Here is a 21,508-nt window from a genome sequence, read left to right on the forward strand (position 1 = left end):
AAATATTGCATTCCAAAAAAACAAAGGCAGCATAGCAATAAAAATGTGCAGGTTTATGTTAGATTCACTGTAAAAATATCTCCAGGCTAATCACTGTTACAGCATCCTCAATATTTCCCACTGCTATTGTCTTCCTTTAACAGGGGAGGGGGGGGGGGGGGGGGGGGGGAAGAAAAAGAAAAGAAAAAAAGCTGTGATTCAAAATGGAAGTTCAGTAATTATTTACAGCCCAGTATGTAATCGGCAAAATGACTGGCAAAGTTCTTAGCACATCTACTCAGATGTATGTAAGCAAGGCATTCCTTCCCCGCGGTAGGCGGCCCCATGTCAAGCAGCTATGTGCTAGAACTTGTCCTGCGCTACCTGTTCAAAGGGAACTGTGCAAGAATATTTCAAGCTCTGACAGATACCGCTTTGTGCAAAAACATCCACAGGAGTATTACAAAAAAAAGACAGCACTGATGTTCCAGCAACCCCTGTGTCATGAAAGGTGCTCTCCTGCATTTTTATTGACACGCAGGAAGTGGATGATCATTCCCTGCACAACCAGAGCCAGCTCTGCCGACACTGCTCTGCTGCTCATCCCGGGATCCTTTCCATGCCTTTTCCCAAACTCTTAAGACTTTGCACCTCCCTTTTTCAGAGATGCTACTGAAAACGTCAAATCACCTGGATGAAATTTTGCATCCCCGAGACAGTAAAAAGTACCCAACAAAAACACAACGCAATTTTAAAAAGCTATTTTTTGCAGCATTTTATTACCACAGGATTAAAAAGTGCCAAGGTGTGTTGTCCTTTCTCTCAGTAAGTATTTATAAAAATCTTGTTGACACTCAAATGTATTATGTGGAAGAATTCAGGGCACAGTCACTCCTGCCTACAGCTGGAAGTGGAATACATAAGATCAGGTCCACATATAAAAAAATACTTTTCAAGTAAAAACATGTTTTCTCCACTACGCAGAACGCTACATGCAGCATGCATCTTTCCACGTTCTTATAAACAACAGCCTTACAAACAGGTTTCATAACAATAACTAATTTTACCCTTTGGGCTAAAAACTTTTTTTTTTTTTAAAACCAGCTTTACAGAAAGCAGAAGTTTCAGAGTTCCTGCAAGTGAGTCTAAAGCAACTCCAGTAAAAACACAGCAACTCACACGTACACGGGGTTCTGATATTTAGAGTCAGGTTTTTATTCTGCTATACAAGATCTTAATGCACGCCAAGAATAGGAACATATTTTTAGATAGTTATATATGTGAAAGACAGAAGTGGGATGACGAAACATGAGAGAGAAAGAAGAAAGAAAAGCCTACACCCAATACACCCAAAGAATATCTGATCTTTTCCTGGATATTCTTCAATTACTTTTCGTGGCTTTGCTCCTCTTGTAACCCCTGCGTTACAGGCCTAAAGCAATATTAGAAAACATTATTCTTCTTGTAATGTATAAAATCAAAAAAGAAAGGCCAAGTACCCACACAGTCTTGGCATTTACTGAACCTACTCTTCACCATTTGCTGCAGGACTGCAAATTTACTCAGGTCATAAAACTTAATCTTCAATTTGAGAAGGATACATGGGATTTCTCACAGCATCACCTCTAAGGGCTGAAAACCCACCTGCCTTCTCTCCAACATCAGGTATGAATTTTTCTCCTTGGTGAACACAACGTCCAAAGTATCATTTTCTGCAGAACTTAACGTTCATTTTAGAAATAATAGTTTCCTCTCCAAGACAACTTTCCAAATGTAAAAGGGCCATAAATCTATTAAGCACACACTTCCCAAGTCTGCAGGGGGATATCTTGGCCTCTGATTTTCTTCAGTTTTGCCAACCAGCAATAAAATGAAACCAATGAAAAACACAAAACCAGTCAATTTGCATCCGTCCTTTTTAATACTCTCCAGCAGGGTAGCAGAGTCAGAGTACCCACCAGTTTCCAGTGCTGCCAGCTGGGAAAGGCAGGAGGGAGAGCAAGGAGAGGCGAGCAGTGGAGTTACTCGGAAGGGGCAGGAGGAGCTCAAAGCAGAGGTCCTGGCTGAGCTTCCTCCCTGCACAGGCGCAATCTGTTCCTGGCACAGATTCTTACCTATTTTTTTTTAACCGAGCACCACTTGCACAGCACAAAACAGTTCAGAGAGAGGGGGAGACAATCCTGCGAAGAGAACAAGGCGATTTTTTCTAACCTGTCCTGCAAAACATGTATTTCCAACATGGCCTGTAAAGCACACGTATGTACATAGACTCAAGATAAGTAATGTCACTTCTATAATTAAAACAACATCTTTCCCTAAGTGGCTATATAAACCTTGTTTATTTTGATTGGACTCTTGTCTCAAAAGACGAGTGATATTACAGTTTGCCAAGAAATACGCAGAAATCTCTTCATCACTCTTACACGAAACAAACTAATAGCAAGCGTAATTCTTCGCTTTGACACATATCTAAGCCAAATTCACTCACTTTCCAAAAGTTGTATCTGAAAATAAGATGCAAATATACTTTCTAGTATTGCCCAGTCACTAAACTGTTTATTATCTGTTATGTGCCTTGTTCTTAACACACAAATGCCAAAAAACATTGCCAAGAAACAATGTCCAGAAGAGGAGGAAAAGGATGGAGCGTACAAAGAAATAAAACAGACACTGATTTTCTCCTTGCTCCTCTTCCCTATCCACAAAAGACACTGTAAGATTCAGAGATCAAATACTTATCAGGAAGGATGCAAGCATTTAACGTGCTTGTTCTATTTTAGGCAAAGCAATGAATAAGAAGCACAAGTACCAGGGAAGCACCCAAAAATGGGGTCACGTAAGGCAGCAGAACAATAAAGACCTACAAAAATTAAATGAGCTGTAGCTTTAAGTTATTCCTTAAGTTCTTAAATTTTTCTTTCATCCATCTTGAAAAACAACAAAACACCAAAAGCTTAAAGTATTTATACTAGGATCTTTACATACGCCTAGTTAGTGTAGTTATAAGGAGCAATGCAATACATAAACAAATAGGAGTTTCAGAAAAAAATTATGACCTACAGAGAATGTTAATAGTCTTAAACATATTTTAAAAATTTTTTTAAAATTTTATAGTTCATCTACTCCCACAAAAGTCTTAATGTTTTAAGTGATAAAACACACAAAACTGAAGCAGTTCACTAAGCAAACTTTGATTATACTGCATCACCCATGTCATTTAAGACTGACTACATAAAAAAAGGCATGGAAAATGTTTTTGATTTTCAGCACTTACCATTGCTACTGTAAAACTAACTTTTACTTAAGTTTTGCTGAAAGTAAATCTAAAACAAATCTTAAGGTTGGTTTTTTTCAAAAAAAAAAAAAAAAAGCTGCTGGTAGCAATAGGAGTCTAATCTTGAGCTACTGAAACATCAGATATTTCTTGAAAGGTCTGTTGTTCCAAGAAGAAAGCTACCTGACTCTGTTCCAGGGTCACCACAGTGAAGGTACCGACCTGTCTCGTTATGAGACAGCCCAATTGACTTAGAGGGCTGATTCTGCCTATGCTGTTATCAACCAAAGACACATCACCCAGCCCCAATAATGTGGCCCCCAAATGCAATCGTAGCTCCACTGAAGTCACAGCAAATTTCCCACTGATTCCGGGCAGGTTTCACCTTCTTATCTTCAGCTCTATTTTCAGCTGTGGGAAACACACTCCCTATTTTTAAAAAAGCAAAGTCTATTGCCTCCCTTGCTTCCTCTGAGTAAGTTCAAACTTACAGACAATCGATAGCATCTTCTGAGAAACTTAAACCAAGATGTTAAAAAAAAAAAAAAAAAAAAAAAAAACAGCTGAGCTTCCCCCCAGGGACCTTACAGAAAGTACGGTTACAAAAATCTTAGTGTGCAGGCACATGATGGGTCTGGATGTCATTTCAGTAGTTTGGAGTGCTAATTATTCTTTGATGAATATTATTAACAGAAAACTACTATGACTATAATATTAGGAGTAACAGTTAATTATTCCTTACCTACACTTTAAAACCCTCCTGGCACAGCCATTAGAAGGCAGCTGTTGAATAGAGTAATGGAGCAGCCTTTTCTTAAAGCAAGATGCTTATTTTACTTCAAATGTAAATAAACTCATGTCTCCTGCTGCCATGTAAAACGAGCTGTTCGTAAGTAAATGATTTTGTATCTTCCCAGTGAAGCAGCAAACGGCCCTCTGTTCTCCACTTCTGATCACCAAAATCTACTTCCTACCCAACTCCAGGGCAGACTGACAGCTAACACTTCAGCAAACCCAGTTCTCAAGAAAAAAGTAAGGTTGCTGTTAAGGAAGCAGCAGTTTCTCAGAACATCAACACAGAGTTTGCATGTTTTTCCTCTCTCATGCCCCCACTTCCAAGCAGAATAACACATGTGATTACAGCTATTAAATATTCCAATTGAAGTACAATCATTTAGCAGCAGCAAAAATATATTTTATTTGTCATGGTACGTTGATGATTCTTACACACTTTCTATACAAACGTAGGCTGCCATTTACTCCAGGATAGATGCAAAAATTAGCATTTACTGAACATCAGTACATAGTAAACAGATAAAAATGTCTACCCTGTCGTATTTCCAAGCTTTCTCTCACCAGCTGAAGGATCAGTTCTTTTTCCTTTTCAACCTACATTTTTTCCTGCAGTTTCAAAGAAATGATAGAAGCTACTGAAATGTTTCTATTTACCATAATAATGCAATTCCACTACTTTAGGGATTTTCTTTGGTAAACAATCTCAGATGACCAGCATTAAGATGAAGAGCTAAGCTACCATAAAGACCCCAAACTTATGTCAAATTTGATTCCATGATTATCTGTAATCTGTGCTCACCTCCCTCTATAGAGTGAATTACACTCAATAGAAGGGATAATTCTAAAGGAGACAATACAACATAAAGCCTTATCCTGCCATGAACTAAAGTAGCAGCTTTTTTTTCAATTTAGTCAATGAGGCTTAGTATACCCAAAAGAAAGAACCATGCTAAACATTTCCCTACAGTCTGCAAAAGCACAGTATTTAGCATTCAAAAGATTTTTAAATCTTAAAATTTAAATAGAAATTTCAAAATCCCATTTCTTTACATAACAAAGAGCAGCAACTTTTCTTTCCAATTATTAACACTTGACCATCAAAAGAGCCATTCTTAAAGATGACCTTACAAGGAAGACAAATAGCTGTGACTTTTCGTCCCTTTTTCCAATTCATAAAAGGAAGGATTCAAACTTCACACTCTCCAGGAAGCACTTCTTCTATTTATTGTATTGATTTGGTTTTAATTTTTTTTTTCCCCCTGGAAGTTTATAGCAGTGCAGCAGACATATAATTCAAATAAAATTTTACTAAGGAATTTTTTTCATTCAAAGTATTTACATGTATTTAACAGCAGAGGAAGGTGGAAAAAGATTAAGAGTTTCAACCCTTCTGCTTTCCAGGAATTACTACGTAGGTCCATAATCTACTAGTGGGAGCTCCAACTAAATGCCCAGGAAAAAAAAAAAGCATACCAAAACAAACAAAACCCCAAAATAAAACACAAACACATATATCCAAAAAAAACCATAAGAACAACATCGCACCCCCCTGAAAAAAAAAAAAACACCCAAGGCAAATCAAACAAAAATCTGGAAAAACATACTTCTGAAGAACACACTGATCAAAGCTTCACAGCCCCTTTTTATGTGTGTATATGAAATGCATCTATCAATCTTTAAGAAAAAGCAACACATCAGTGTTTTGTCCTCTGCTGGTTGTTTTTGAGATTCAATCATATTGATTCATCCTCTGTTCCCGCAAAATAAATAGGCTAAGAAATGAAAACCTGCTTATTTTCTGTGTCTGCTCCCTTAACCAATACTAACATCAACTGCGCTACAGCTGCTTAGGAGCACAAAAAATTGCAATCTACTCAATATTTTCAAGCTGGTGAGGGCAATTACACACAGAGAAGACAACAAATGTATGACTTGACTAGTATTCACTGCATGTATGCACTACGTTTTAAGTTAACAGTTCAGAGCAAAACATTAAAGAAAGCCTCACTGTCTTGGCGTATTTCAATCTTCTAGAATTAAGATGATTTCAGAAAGTAACACGCACACACACAACCAGCCACCCAGTAGTAAACACATTTGTGTCTGCTAGCTTTAAAACTCTACCTGCCAAGCCAACAGCCAATTGATTTCCTTGGCGTAAATTCGACATTTCCAAGCTGGGACATTACCCAATACGAGCACTGGAAACCCTTTCCTAAATGAGGTAATCACACTGGTGCTGCTATAGTTCTGGTTGACTTGCAGTTTCCATTACAATAAATCCTTGCTGCACATTCCCAGAGGTTTTACAACTTCTCTACCCCTTTAAAAAAAAAGTTACTCCAAGTTGAAAATTGCCACATAAATCTTAAAAAAAAAAAGCAGCATATTTTCCTTAATCTTCAAAATAATCTGTCCATTTAAAAAAAAATTAAAAAAGGGAAAAGCATTTATCTGAATATTTACAGTTCCACTCTTAAAACTATGAGGACACTGACAACCTTTATTATTGAATTCTGCAAATCATGAATATAAAAAAAATATTAAAGGGACAAGTGATTAGCATCCTTTCATCTTATAATATTTCGATAGCAAAAAAGGGAGAAACAACAGACCGAGGCTCAAGCCCCGTAACTGACTGCAATCAGGCTCAAGGCACAAAGATGTGATCAGCACTGAAATGAGAAAGTACTGAAATACTCCATTTTAAACAGCTATTAGGAATGGCTATTGTACACATCCACACAACTATCCTGCATAAGGAATTTACTATGCATTATAGCAACACGAACCTATTTACACAATAAGTTGTTGTTCCAGTCCATCAAGTACACAAGGAATTTGAATGCATCCTAAAAAAAATCAATTAGGCAATGATCATCTGATTAAACAGGCACATCACACCATTCAATTCCTTCAAACCTATTCATAAATCCAAACCTTCAGACTTTGCTGAAAACTTCCAAAACCTATATGTGTGTATTTCAAGGAGCTGATTTTTAAGCTTAACGAAATTCATCACAAAATAAAGCATTAAATGCCATTAATATGAAAAAGCAATGCCATCAGACAACAGCAGAAAAAAAAATTGTTTTAGTAGGTACTCTGAGATATTTCTAGTTTTAGCAAAAATATTTTTACGAAGTAGCAGAAGGCTTTCCCACAGCGCACAGCACTAAAGCAAAGAAACACTTTGACATGGCATTCAAACCAAAGCCAGAAACTGAGGGCATCATCTCTTGCTCGCCTGAGGTCCAAAAAGGGTGGGGGGAGAAACAGAATTTAAATTAAAAGGAAATTATTGTCTTTAGAATCAGATCTTATTACTCACACTATAGTGAAATGTATTGCAAAACCAAGCCTGAAGTTTGCAGGTGCTGCGTATCCCCGCGTATTAGGCTTTTCAATTTTGACATCACCTCGCTGTAATTCCAAGAAATATCTAAGAGATTAGAAACTGAAAGTTAAACCTGAAAGTACATTTTTCTGCTTTCCGTTTTTACATACTGCGATCTCCCTGAAGTGCTGGGTGAGGAGTGACAATAACCCTAAAATTACATTCATCCCATGCAAACCAGAAGAGAGAGTACACGAGATGATGAGATAGCAGTATTAAGATTTACACGCAAGACCAGCATTTTAAAACCCTGGGATGCAAACACTGGCCTTGTTGCAACTTGTGTTTCAGTCATGTCGAAAACTGGCAACACAGGCATAGGTCAACTTGCTCCCAGCCTTCCCTTGCCTCCTTCCCCTCCCCTCCCATGGAAAGCGGATGGGAAAGAGACAAAACCCCCAAAGTTTCCTAACAACATAAAAATCTCTTTGTAACTAATTCATTCACCATACATATTTATGCCTACTGACAAAAGAGACGTAAACTGTCAAGTCTGCAATCCTATAAAGTATATGACTTTCTTAGTAACACCTTCCTTTCTTATAGTTCCCGTTTCATACGGGTGCAGTATAATTTGATGATTTTTAATCTCCTAACCCATTAAGACAATTTTACCCAAATCAGTCAAAATGCTTTCTATATTTATTTGACTCGCACCGACTTCACTGGACAAGCCCTTAAAATCTGACAAAATGCTGCAGCATTCTTCAAATTGCTTAGCATTTTGTCACAACAAGCTATCACCCATTTTCACATGATAAATCTGGATCTGCTGTCAAGCGTTGGAGAGGAAACAAAACCCCTCAGATTACCATTAGCATCATCACAGTTTTCCCCCTCTTTCCTACATGTCCACATATATATCTCAGTGCCTTTATCTTCAGTTCTGTTAGCGAGTGATGCAAAATGGTTGTCTGCATTTTAAATTTTGCCCCTTATATAAGGTTTAGGGTTTTGTTCTGGGGTTCGTCGTTGGTAACTCATGAGAGATGAGTTCCAAGCTCAAATGCTCAGGAGATTTGGTTTCTCTCTTCACAGTATCCTTTGCAGCCATGTCACAGCATATATCCCATACTCTCTCCAACATCTTGCAATTTTCACACAGAATGTTAAGAAAATTTAGGATTTTACTTGCACCTTCCTGTTTGTTTTCAAGCACGCCTAGACCAAAGAGCAGTCATAAGAGAATGTCTGCAGCATTACGTAGATACCACTTTTTCAACAGGTTAGCAGGCTATGGTTGACACCCATGCTGCAGATACGTAGAATATGTGTACCTGATAACATTTCATCTTTTTAATCTTTAATCTTTCACTGATTATGCCAGAGGCCTCCCTCCCCGCAAGCTCTCTCCTCCACCTCTGGGCTGCAGGCTGGAACACACTATTCTCTGCTGCAACATGACACAGACCAGCTACTTACATCTAGGCAATTATCTTCATTTCTACCATTTCCATTAATTTTAGCCTGATCTTTAGGGTGTTGTTTTTCATCTTTATTTCTTCATTTGCAGCATCCTGCAGCAGAGCCTGCAAGTTAAAATCTGTCAAGTTCCATAGTTCTAACCTCAAGCCACAACACCCACTGACAAAGAGCCAGACTTAACATTTCAAGGTCTTCTTCAAAATTCAAAATCTTCACAGTCTAACAAAAAGCCTGCTCGTTTCATCCAAGGAAACGGAACTGACACTCTCAGCTATCTTTGGGCAACAGCTGACTATAACTTAAAATAAGAACAACCTCTCCCATAGATGTTTCCCACCCTTCCTACAGTGTGGCACTTCCACCCTCATAATCCAACCCCCCCAGTGCTTTCTCTGCACAATACTTAAATCTGAGCACTGGATGTGTTTAAGGCCCAGTATTTTTTAACCAATCAAGTTCTCGGAAGTGCCGTGTGCTTCTGATAAATTCAATGTGACACTGTAAAGGACTCCAATTTTCAGAAAGTGCTGAGATCCATCTTCTGAAACTTTTAGCAATATTATTTATTATATATATATATTATATCTAGAAGTAGGTACATGCTACACAGCCAATTTTAACAAGCACAGCTAGGCTGTCCTTATTTAATATTCATGTCACAGGAGTAAAAATCCAGCCAGGAATCAAACTGTGGCATCCTGTGCCAAAGACAACTTACCACTCAGCTGGTAAGTTGGCAATTCAATTTACAAACCTGCATTCCTGCATTTTAATCCTTTGTAGAAAGGTGGTAATATATGAGCAATATGAAAAGAACTGGATTCAGATCATTAGAGGTTCACAAACCAAACACATGCAGCTTTGGAGGCTGTCCAAAACAAAATCATGCCTAGGTGGTGATGTCCATTCAATAAAAATTCAATGTCATAATTATCCTCTCACTTTTTCCCCAAAGAGCATTAGTGCTCAGAACTCTGCTGCTGCTCAGCCAATTATATTAACGCTGGGAGAAGACGGATAGGGCCAGCAGCCAATGGCTGTGCCAGGTCACTGCCTGCTGACGGGTAATTTACAATTATCAAGCAATTAGCAAATGAAGTGAAAATTCAACACTCATCTCCACATAACACAGAATAACTCATTTTAAATTTAAAAATATGTTTTAATAACTTCATTTTGGCTACAGCCACACAGAGAAAAATAAAGCCTCCTTTTTTCAATTTCTCCTCCTTTTACGACCGACAAAATGCTTTGCTGTCTGAAGCCAGCAACCAAATATATTGTTTGACATTTCTAAGCTAAACAATCTCTTCCTTACAAGTAAGTATCTATTAAACAACAGAAAAGAATAAAAATTAAGACTGTTGATAATGGTACTATTCACCCAACTACTAGATTTGAAACTGTTATTTAATTAACCCCCTGATAACATCCTGTCCTTGTGGATGGCTGATAACAAGAATTAGCCAGGCACCTATCTGCTGGGGAGTTCAAAATTTTCTTTTCTTCTCTATATTTAACAATACATGACAAAAAAAAATGCTAATCTGCAACTAGTTAGTTGCACAAAACAAATGTCCTTTCCCATTAATGATCAAGTTATTACTCTGTTGTGCTCACAATAAAGTACAGAGCTCCCATTGCCTACACTCATATTCCTAATTAAAAAGAAGTAGTAAAATGTAACTTCTTGATAACCTTGGTTTATCCCCCTCTCTAGAAAACTACTGTAGCTCCCCTAGTATATGGTATGAATATTGAATTGACCTTCTTTAAAAGGGTAGGAAAAAGGCACTATCAACAGTGAAATCCAAGCAGGTAAAAGATTTTTACATTTCCATGTCCTCTGATATCAAAAAAAATATCCTGACTTTAAAGAATCAGTAAAGAAAAAAAAAAAAAACCCACACAGGAAAAGCTACAGGCTCCCACCAAAAGTAGAGGAAAAAAACCCCAGACACACCACCACAACAACAAACAGCTGATGTAAATATGTTACACTTCGGTACACACTGGACAACACTAGTCTTGCTGCCCTGATGTCAGCTCTAGGTTTTCTTCTTACATCTAAATGCATCTAAGCCAGAGAGAAAGAGAATTTGAAAAAAAAAAACCAAACAATATACAAGGCTAAATTATGTCAACTGGAAGAAAAAAAACTGATGGCATTTAACATACTTCTCTCTCCAAAAAGATACCAGCAAAAAAGTAAACTTTTATTCTGACAATATGGGGTTTCAGAAAACATTCATACTGTCAATGTAATATATTTACTTTTAAAACAGTCCTTCACCCTCCTGCCTGAGAAATACTTATTTCTGAATATTTTTTTTTATGCACCCTCTGTATTACCACAGTGTTGGAAGGGAAGAGAAGGAGAGGAGAGAAACCAAAGCAACACAGAAAAATCCTCCACAAACCTGTTGCTGTGGATACTGCATTCCTCCCATGGCTGCCGGGGCTCGGCCCGGCATTCCCACGGGATAGCGCTGGGGGCCGGGAGGGCCGTAGGACTGCCCGGGGTAGGGGCTGCTCTGCTGCGTCTGAGAGTGAGGGTTATTGCCCATGCCGTACAACTGAGGTCTCTTCATGACCATTGGGTCCATCGGGCTGCCCTGTTGTTAAACACAAGCAAAGGAATACGTTAAGGTAGGGACAGAAAAAGGTCAAAATAGTCACACTTACCGCGGGCAAACCGCACATGTGTTTTCTCAGTGCTTTATATATCAAATATTGACATGACATACGAACAGGCAGAGTACCATACGAACTAATAGATGAGTTTTTGAAAGGGGAGTTTGGGATTGCCATTGCATTTTAAAAAAAATAAAGTAATAATTTTGCACTCAAACTTAAGGATGTCTCTTACCTACAGAAAAAGCAAGTACGATAACTGCCCAATAAATTGCAGCTTAAGAAATAATTAAGTATACTGTTGTAAACTGATTAGCATCACTGACTTTAATGTGTGAACATAAATAAAACTGTGTCTATCAAGACAGACGCAAGTACTGGGCAAGCCATTTAACCTTGAGAAAACAACTGTTTTCTTACCTTGGAAAAAAGGGAAAGCGAAAAGAAAATAAAGTTTCCAAGAAGTGCAATGCATACAGAACGCTGTATTTCAGTGCTTTCATATGGCTATCGTGTGCATTAATAAGTTTCCAGATCATAAGGCAAGTCATAATCCAGATTTTACATGAAAGTTTATTTGCCTCCTTAATAGACCTCGGAAAATCCAAACTGCAATCACTGATGGAGGGGGAGGGGAGGCAAGGGAGGGAAGTTTTATTTTTAGACTTTTTGGCAGCACTTACCAAGCACCGTAACAGTTTCAGGACGGGTGTCAACCATTGTGTGCTATTACTCTCATGTTTTATTACTGAGGACTAACTGAACCAGAAAAAATATCATTCTTTGTCAAGCGCAGCACCGTATCGTTAATATGACATCCATTTTTTTAATTCCTGAGTGCCGGTTATATTCACAGAAGAAAGGGGGGCAGGGGGGGAAGGCTTTTATAAAGCCTACCACAATCTCGTCTTCATGAAAGAGACATACCCCTTCTTCCTTCCCCCACCCCTCCCAGGGAAAAAGACCTATTAATTCCACCAGCCAGCCCACCCTCCCACCAGGAGCAGGATTCCTTCCCATGGCACATTTTGTACTTATTTTCCTACAGTGTATTGTTGACCAGTTTCATTTTAAAGCCTCCTGTGTAACGTGGCTTCTACAAGTCCTTCTTGGCTATTATATTCTGATGTAATAGTTGTTATGACAATAAATTACACACACACGTCTCATTATTGCCATTTGTACAACTAACACACTATGGCTTTTTTCCCCATATACACACAAGGTGTGTGCTCTCACAGAACCACAGAACGATTTCGAAGGGTTGGAAGGGATCTCTGGAGATCATCTAGTCCAACCCCCCTGCCAAAGCAGGTCCACCTAGAGCAGGTTGCACAGGAACTTGTTCAGGTGGGTTTTGAACGTCTCCAGTGACGGAGACTCCACCACCTCTTCCGGTGCTCTGCCACCCTCAAAGTAAAGAAGTTCCTCCTCATGTTTAGATGGAACTTCGTATGTTCAAGTTTGTAACTAAATTCCCCAAAGAAGTCACTGCTTAATGAACTATTACATGTTGTTCTTCCTTCTTCAAACCTTCTCACTGCTTTCACTGGCCCTCCCCACCCTTACCAGTACCAATGTATTGCCAGGAACCTCACTAAAGCCAAATAAAGTATTCCCAACGCGGACACGCTACACCTGAGGAGGTGGAAACGACAACCTCCCCCTCCACACACAACACCTCCCTTTGCTTCAGAAGAGGATGCCCTTTTCTGCCACCATAGCGAATTGTACATTCTCTTCTAATTTTGGGTGAGTATTACTCAGCAAATTTGCCTTTATTATTTGGCTTCTTTGTGGCCAGATTAGAAGTTTCTATTTTTCACCACTAAATGTCCCTGGGTAATTTACTATTTATATTTCATACTTTTCAAAATCAATGGTTCCCCAACCACCTCAGGCCACCTGACCCATAACAACACTGGTTTTTTTTTATTTTTTTTCAGGCCATCATGCACTCTCACCACACTTTTAACTAAAACCAATACAAACACAGAGGTTCAGCAGATGAACTAGAGATTCCTTCTTACAGGGTCCCCAAGGGACAACTTACATTTCCTCCTATACACCAATATACTTTATCTATATTTATTTGTGTTTTTATGTTCACCCTGTGCATCACCTGTCATATTCATCTTCTCAAATATAAATCCTTGTTCAAAGCAAGTCTTGGAGTTTCCTTCACGAGATTCTCATGAAGCCCAACAGCACCGTTCAATGCCATCATCTTCTCTTTCAGGGTACTATTTCCAGGTCTCAACTCCAATAACAACATTTACTCAAACTCAATGTTAATTAATTTTGAGTGTAATATTTTCTGTTCCGCATCCAATACTTAAATATAATTATAAACAATGCAGATAGCTACACAGCTGAAACAGGCTGACACTTTCCATTATCGAGACTATTTTCAGGTGCATATAAACTTTGCCAAACTTCAAGCATTTAGGCTGAAATTTTCCAGGCCATATGTATGCCTGAGGCTGAAATTCTCTGGAAAATTCAGCAGAAACAGTTCAGCTATGTCTTAGAATGAGGTCACAGAAAAATACATCGTTCATGTTCTTACATAAAACACTTAAAAATACTTCTTAATACCACGCTTTGGGGCAGAGAATTTTAATTTGCCAGGGTGACATCGGTCCTTCAACAAAGGCGAGGTGTGCACCCCTGTGGAAAGAGCACCTGAATGTCACCAGACCGTGAGGAGCATGGGAGGAAGAAACGGGAACATGCGAGTGGCACGGTGTGACTTCATCAGAGGAGTTACAAGGTGCACAAGGTGGCCTCAAATTCGCCGGACAAAGAAAGAGGGACAATGGGTTAAGAAAAGCAACAGAGACAGAAGTGGGGCAGGAAGGATCGAAGGGCAGAGGAAGAAACAAGGTCAGGAGGTGACATAGATACAGCCCAAAGAGTCCCTGTCCTCTGGACTAGTGACTGCCAAGCAGTGGAGGGTTTTTTTTGTGTGCATATGATAGGAGAATGAGCCTCACCACCTAACTTCATCCTTCCTTCCTTCCCTTTTTCTCATCAGCCTGCTATCTCTTCACTTCTCTTTGTCCTTTCCAGGAGAGCTGCTCCCCTTTCCCTCAGATGACATCCCTCCCACCCACTTGAGAAAGGTGGAGGGATAAAGAGCCTGAGATATTGATGAAACTCCAGCCTGTAGGTGACCCATACAATGCTGAAACTGAGGGGGCTGTGGTCACAGGGTATGGGTAACAAAGGACCAGAACTTACTGTGGACACTGCGATTGAGGCACCAGAATCAAGGACTGGAGATAATGAATATGAGATGGCTAGACTGAGAGAGCGGTAAATATCCCCAGGCAAATTACTGAGACAACCCAGAGAAAGCCACGCTCACTGTTGGTGCTGCCTGTTCCTTCCTCCCTCCAAGGTCTCGGGGAAAGAACAAACCGTACAGAAGAGTCCTCTGATCATATCCAGGACTGGAGCAGAGACCCAGTGAGGATGCACATCTCATGTCATGCACTGGCCAGTCCCTATAGAGGGTGGCACTTCACCACTGCTGTTCCTGACTCCCTTCAGATTAGATCCCAGTCATCCACGCAGTGAAGCTCAAGGCTAAGACACCTACCAGTGACTTTGTGGCTGTCAGTTTGGGCCGGGGCAATGTCAAGCACAAACACAGGCTAGACCAAGAACGGATTGAGAGCAGCTCAGAGGAGGAGGAGTTGGGGGAGTGTTGGCTGATGAGAAGCTCAACACGAACCATCAATGTGTGCCTGCAGCCCGAAAAGCCAACTGCATCCTGGGCTGCATCAAAAGAAGCATGACCAGCAGGTCAAGGGAGGTGATTCTGCCCCTCTACTCTGCTCACATACGACCCCACCTGGAGTACTATGTCCAGCTCAGGGACCCCCAACATATGAAGGACACAGACCTGTTGGAGTGAGTCCAGAGGAGGCCATGAAGGCAATCAGAGGGCTGGAGCACCTCTCCTATGAGGACAGGCTGAAAGAGTTGGGGTTGTTCAGCCTGGAGAAGAGAAGGCTCTGGCAAGACCTTATAACGGCCTTCCAGTACCTGAAGGGGGGCCTACAGAAAAGGTGGAGAGGGACTCTTTATCAGGGAGTGGAACGATAGGATGAGAGGTGACAGTTTTAAACTGAAAAAGGGGGAGTTTAGATCAGATGTTAGGAAGAAATTCTTTACTGTGAAGGTGGTAAGACACTGGAACAGGTTGCCCAGAGAAGCTGTGGATGCCCCATCCCTGGAGGTGCTCAAGACCAGGCTGGATGGGGCTTTGAGTAACCTGGTCTAGTGGGAGGTGTCCCTGCCCATGGCAGGGGGCTTGGAACTCAATGATCTTTAAGGCCCCTTCAAACTATAACTATTCTGTGATTCTGTATTTCTGCAAGGCAAACCCACACCAAATAGCTAACTCTTCCCCAGCTTTAAAGAAACATTGCCATTGCAATGTTAAGACCTGTTGGAATTAAGTTTGCCCTTGCAACATTAAACGTGCCCTCTTCACAGATATAACTACATCAGGCTTTAAATACACGGTCACACTCCTGTCCTCACAGGCAGCAGATGCGCCTGCTCTCAGGATCAGTCAACAGCAGCACAGGGAAGGGGCTATTTGCACTACTGGACCAAATGGTTCACTTATCACATGGGTAGTGAACAAAGCAGAAGACGGTCTTACCAGTAATGTAATTCTATGCTGCTCAGGCAGAACTGGAGTCTACCCCTGTATCTGCCCCAGTTTTTCATTAAACAAAAAAATTTCACAAATTACCAATTTAATGCATCCCTCATTACCTGACCTGAAATCGTGAAATTTAAATTGCAGAAAATGCTGCGTATCTACAACTGCAACTACTTTTGAATTTTACAAGAGACGTACTGTCAAGGTGTTTTCAGAAGCTGCATGTTCCAGAAAATTTAACCTACAGCCATCATAACAGGCCATTCAAACTTCCTACAGCAATGCCTCAGTTTCCCAACTGTGAAAATGAAAAACATCATCTCCTCACCAGAGAGGTGATTTTTGAATTTAATATGACCGCGATCAATACCACAGACAACTCTCTAACAGAAGAACAAATTTTGTCTTCAGAGAAGTGTATGGTGAGAAAGACCTGGAGCCATACACTTAAGAGAAAGAAAAAACACCTGCTCAGCCAGTACCATGTGTCCTGTACAGTGGAGGTAAAAATTTAATTATAACTTTTTCCAACTTCAACACATGCAGAGTTTTCAGCTTCCGCATACTTTTAAACTTTCCATTTTTTGGAGCAAGATTTTCTTTCGTCTACAACATTTTGAAAAGTTATTGAGAAGTTGTTAGTTGAGAAATACTTATTATAATCTTATATGAAGGTTCCTTTAACCTATTAACTATTAAGTTCAAACATTTCCTTTAACATTGGTTCCAACAGTTTTCAAAGACAAGTTTTGGGTGACAGGATGATTATGACAAGTATCAACCTTTTCATTTTGTAGGGATCAACAACCGACCCTTCCACGCCCGCTAACATTTACCAAAAATGACAGTATTGCTGTAACTGCATCACACTCTTCTAAAGCCCAGTGGACATGTATAACGTGTATTTTCACATCTTCCATGCCTTTACTTAATTCTATTAATGCTATACCGCAAAAGTTTTAATTCCTTTTTAATTGTTATTTTAGTGTCAACTGCTGTCATCAATATCCATTTATTTCCTTTCCCTTCCTTTACAGAAGGGTCAAATTTTTCTCTAGTGCTATTTTACTCCCAATACACGCATTAGCTTTTTACCAATTTAGCTACTGTTTGCTCATGCTATTTTTGCTGCCATATTCTGCCAGGCAAGCTTGAATGAATTCTGCCTTTTGCTTCCGATTCTGCACCTCCACTTCAACTTGCTGCATTTCATTTAAACCTTGCATAGATCTGCAGTTCCTCAAAATACCTCAGTCTTGTTCTTTGCTTCAGTCCACAGTAATATTGTAATTTATAACCCCTTTATTATAGCGCCTATCTTGTGTCAGTATCAGACTCATTTGAACACATACTATCAGGCTTTGTAAGAACAGAGCATTTCGTAAGAGTCTGGACTATTATGTGCCTTCCGAGCGCATTAAAACATTCAACGAAGGTTTGCTAATGATTTCGATAGGGCCAAGGTTTCATTCCCGGTCTTTAGATTGACAGTCCAACCATTAAGGTAGGAGGCGAAAAAGCCTACATTGCCTACAAATAGTAACTGACAACCTTTTTCTGTTACCTGCTCCTTTTTTCAATGTTTATGTAAAAGAACGCATAAATTCGGCATCCCTGCTATATGCAGAAGAATTAATATTCTACACCCGCTTGTAACCTCAGTATCACCACCCCTTCTCCTCTCCTTGTAGCCCAAACAATCAAATAAATCACCTCACCCTGAAATACCTGGACATCCAATTTTACCGTTTCTAAAACAAGGAAAAAAACAACAACAACAAAAAAAACCCCAAACTCCCTCACACTACCATTTTCTCTCATCATTTAACCAGTGTTTCACCTCCTCTCTGCTTAGATGTGAGACAGGGTACACGCTAGAGTAACTCCAGCAGCAGTCTGACCAAGACATCAGCTCTTCCTTTTGGGACATTACTGATGTTACATATGCATTACACATACTCTATTAAATTATCAACGTATGATTCACTTCTAATGCCAAAATCTTTAATTTTAGAGACATTTATGAATAGGAACAACGGTGACAGTCGCAAAATATAACTTAACTGTTAAAAGATGCCACAAAGAACCCCACCACTGAAGTCTCAAGGCAGGGAGGAGTTACAAGATACTTTAAAGGGTCACAGTGGGATTCAGATATGACGATAGAGCTCTTATACAAGGCAGACAGAGCAATTCACTACAAGCGTATTCACATGAGATATAACTACTCTTCAAGTGAAAGTGTGCTTTTTTTTGTTTAAACAAACAAAAAAAAAATTGAAAGAAGCCTTGGTTTGGCTGACAACAGTAAATGGTGCAATTTAAAGGGACCATAAGCCACAGCGCATCCCAACAACTAACGCTACATCATTTGCGCCTATAACAAAACAACATGAACTCAACACTTTCAAGGAGGCTTGCCCTCAAAACTCCTAGAGCTACTGAATACAATAACTCTTTGTTTATTCATTGATCTGCAGCCAAAGCTTCTGTCTCCGCGTTAAAAAAAAAAAAAAAAGCCTCTTTATTAATACCAAAGCCTTGAAACCTCATAATAAAGACAGCTGACAATCAGCTACCGACATTCCAAGAAAGATGGGCATGGAGCTCTCGGCTCTAGGTCAGGCACCAAGTTACAAATTTATCGCTAGAGATAATCACAAGTATTCACTATAATACAATGACACAGCTGGCATGAGGACGCAACTAGGGAAAAGATAATCCATTCCTAGATAATGCCAACATTTGTATGAACATGTACAAGGACTCCTCAGCCAACATTTTTACACGACAAAAGAGTGAGTATCAAAACACAACTCTCGTTACACGTGTTTTAAATATCCATCTGAGAATGATACAAACAACCTTTAAAAAAGTATCAATGTACAGCACTGAATTCTGACTTACGCTAATAGTGAAATCTGAGAGCTGACTGGCAAACATGCTTCCTAATTTTTTTTGAAGTCGGAAGTCAACTGTCTGTACTTTAATAAAATTTAAATTAAAAAAAGTCAGTTGCACAAACACAACAAGGAATAAGCCAAAACAAAGAGACAAGTTCAATATAAGCCTATGATGAAGGAAAATCCAATGAATGAAGAAGCACATACTGGCAAAAATTTAACAAAAATGGCTATTTTCCTTGTCTTAAAGGCTTTGCACACTGTCTGATTTCAGCTGCAGGGAGACATCAGAAAGATAATTTCCCACTCAAAACAGAAAGTAATTAAAAAGGGGAAAGAGAGAAAAATCAAAGCTACGTCCCACAAAAAATCAACTACTACTACTCCACTAGAACATTTACAAGTAATTATACAAGCAAGTGTCTCTGTGGAGTGGAGGAGAAGGATGTATGTATGCCTGTTCTCCAGTTTTCTTCTGGGTCCTCTTTAACACAACCTGAAAACTGCAAGGTCAGTGAGCCAGCCATTCTCTAGTTATTATTTTGTAGATAAATAAACCTAAATGACTACTGAAAGAACAAATCACAATGAACACAGCAAAGAAAAGAAACCTGCTTTTAATGAAGTAGACACAACTAACCTGTTGCCACTGTGAGTGGTTGCAGAGGTTAAGACAACATCAAAAAGCAATTATACACATTTATCACACCTGATGGGCAAAACAATCTGACAAGTTCACACGCTACGCAGCTCAGAACTGCTGCCCTTCAGGTCGCCTTTGTCACCACCAACTTCTGACATACAGATTATACCCTGATCGCTCTGAAGCCAACCGAAGGTTTGTCATCTGTCCCCATCACACTTGAACGCTCAGCCTTCTCCTGTAACCCACCTTCCTAAATTAAACTGCTTCCAGAATTACTCAGGAACTATCTTCCTGTCTTTATATTTGTTTGCCCCATCTTGGATGCTCTATACAGAGGAGACCACCTTGCTTTAGGCATGCAGAAGCTCTAGTCTCCTAGCAAAAGTGCTCCCCAACAAGTGAAAGGTAATGTCTAGTGCAGCAGAATTTAGGGGTTCTTACAGATGTCTTCTAGCAAACCTATCTGTGACTATACAACACGTCAGTGATTCCAGCTGCTTTTCCTACCTGCTGCCAGATCATGACCATGCTTTAGCTACTTCCAGCCATAGCCCAGCTTAAAACTGTCTTTGTAGGGCGGTTTTCCACCAATATAACATTTCCACCAATATAACAGCTTTAGCACTGGATCATGAGAGATATGGGGCACAGTTCTCAGTCTGCCATTTCTGCTACCAAAATAGCATCCCTCGGCAGGAGAGCAAGGCAGACAGCGAGGGAAAATAGCATCTTAAAGTTCTCAGGCTAGATTCACCACAGGATGCCTCACAGCCCTAAGGCCTCCTCAGTAGCCAATGCCATGGCTCAACAAGGAAGAGAAAATCCATTCATAAACCCAGAAAACTGTAAGTTAAAAAAAGAAAAGCCCCACCCAGACTACCAGTTACTTCTATTTTGTCTGGCAATGAGGTTCTCAGCTTCCTAGACAAGTAAACACCTTCACTCACTGTGCATGGCTGCCATCTGGAACTCAAAAAAAAAAAAATTCCCTTACCTACTTTGTACAGCCCTTACACAAACACAGGGTTAGATGGACAGAAAAGGATATACTAAAAATAGTGTCCGTCAGGCAAGGAGCAGAGAGCAGCCTGGAATGGAATGAGGGGAGCCGGGCAGGAAGGCTCCCTGCCGAGAAGTACTGGAGAGGGAGGGGAAAATGCAGAAAGTCCTGAAAACTAGTAGTGACAGAAGGGGGTGAGGGGATAAATGATAGAAAACCCACACCCACTTCGAGTTTTAAAGGAAAATCTTCCTAAACCTAATAAATATTCAAGTAGATTTGAATACACTTTCTCAGTTACTTGGCTTTATTAGCAAAAATAAAATTAAAGGTTAGATGTATTTAATTGCTGGAGAGATCACTAGCTGAGAAAGTGAGATTCTGGACACTGAGGAGATGAGTGTACCCACAAAAAGGTAGAGCCAGTCTCAACTAGGTCACAAGCCAAAAGAACATACAGTTAGCTCCAGATTTTTTCCACTCCAAGCGTTATATATAGTTCTATATTAACACACACACACAAAAAGGTATGCTGGTCATATATCCTCAGCATTTATGGCAAATTATTAATCAAGTCCCACCTGAAACAATTTGTTAAATTGATTTTAATCACTGGGCCTCTCATGTGAAGCTTTGTATAATCAGCATTTCATTTACAAAATTAATTGCCTGATTGATTCTCAAGAGGCAGTAGCTGTCATTACACTGCTGTCATAACTTTTGAGTAGGGGTGTCACAACACTGAATTCTGACAGTATGAAGAGCACTGCTATT

The 21,508-nt window shown here is 39.7% G+C and overlaps 1 protein-coding gene across 4 annotated transcripts in view; it reads right to left on the reverse strand.

The window, feature by feature from the left end:
- The window catches only part of ARID1B (AT-rich interaction domain 1B), a 343,106-nt gene that overhangs the window by 296,040 nt on the left and 25,558 nt on the right, over positions 1–21,508 (reverse strand). For 3 of the 4 annotated variants that reach the window (XM_074144442.1, XM_074144445.1, XM_074144443.1), the window contains exon 2: positions 11,291–11,485. In XM_074144442.1, the coding sequence (XP_074000543.1) occupies positions 11,291–11,485 (195 nt within the window). Of the gene's footprint in view, positions 1–11,286; positions 11,486–21,508 lie in introns of all 4 variants that reach the window. The other variant, XM_074144444.1, reaches the window with a different exon arrangement.

This window comes from Numenius arquata, chromosome 2 (assembly GCF_964106895.1).
Source record: "Numenius arquata chromosome 2, bNumArq3.hap1.1, whole genome shotgun sequence".
Taxonomy (NCBI): Eukaryota; Metazoa; Chordata; class Aves; order Charadriiformes; family Scolopacidae; genus Numenius; species Numenius arquata.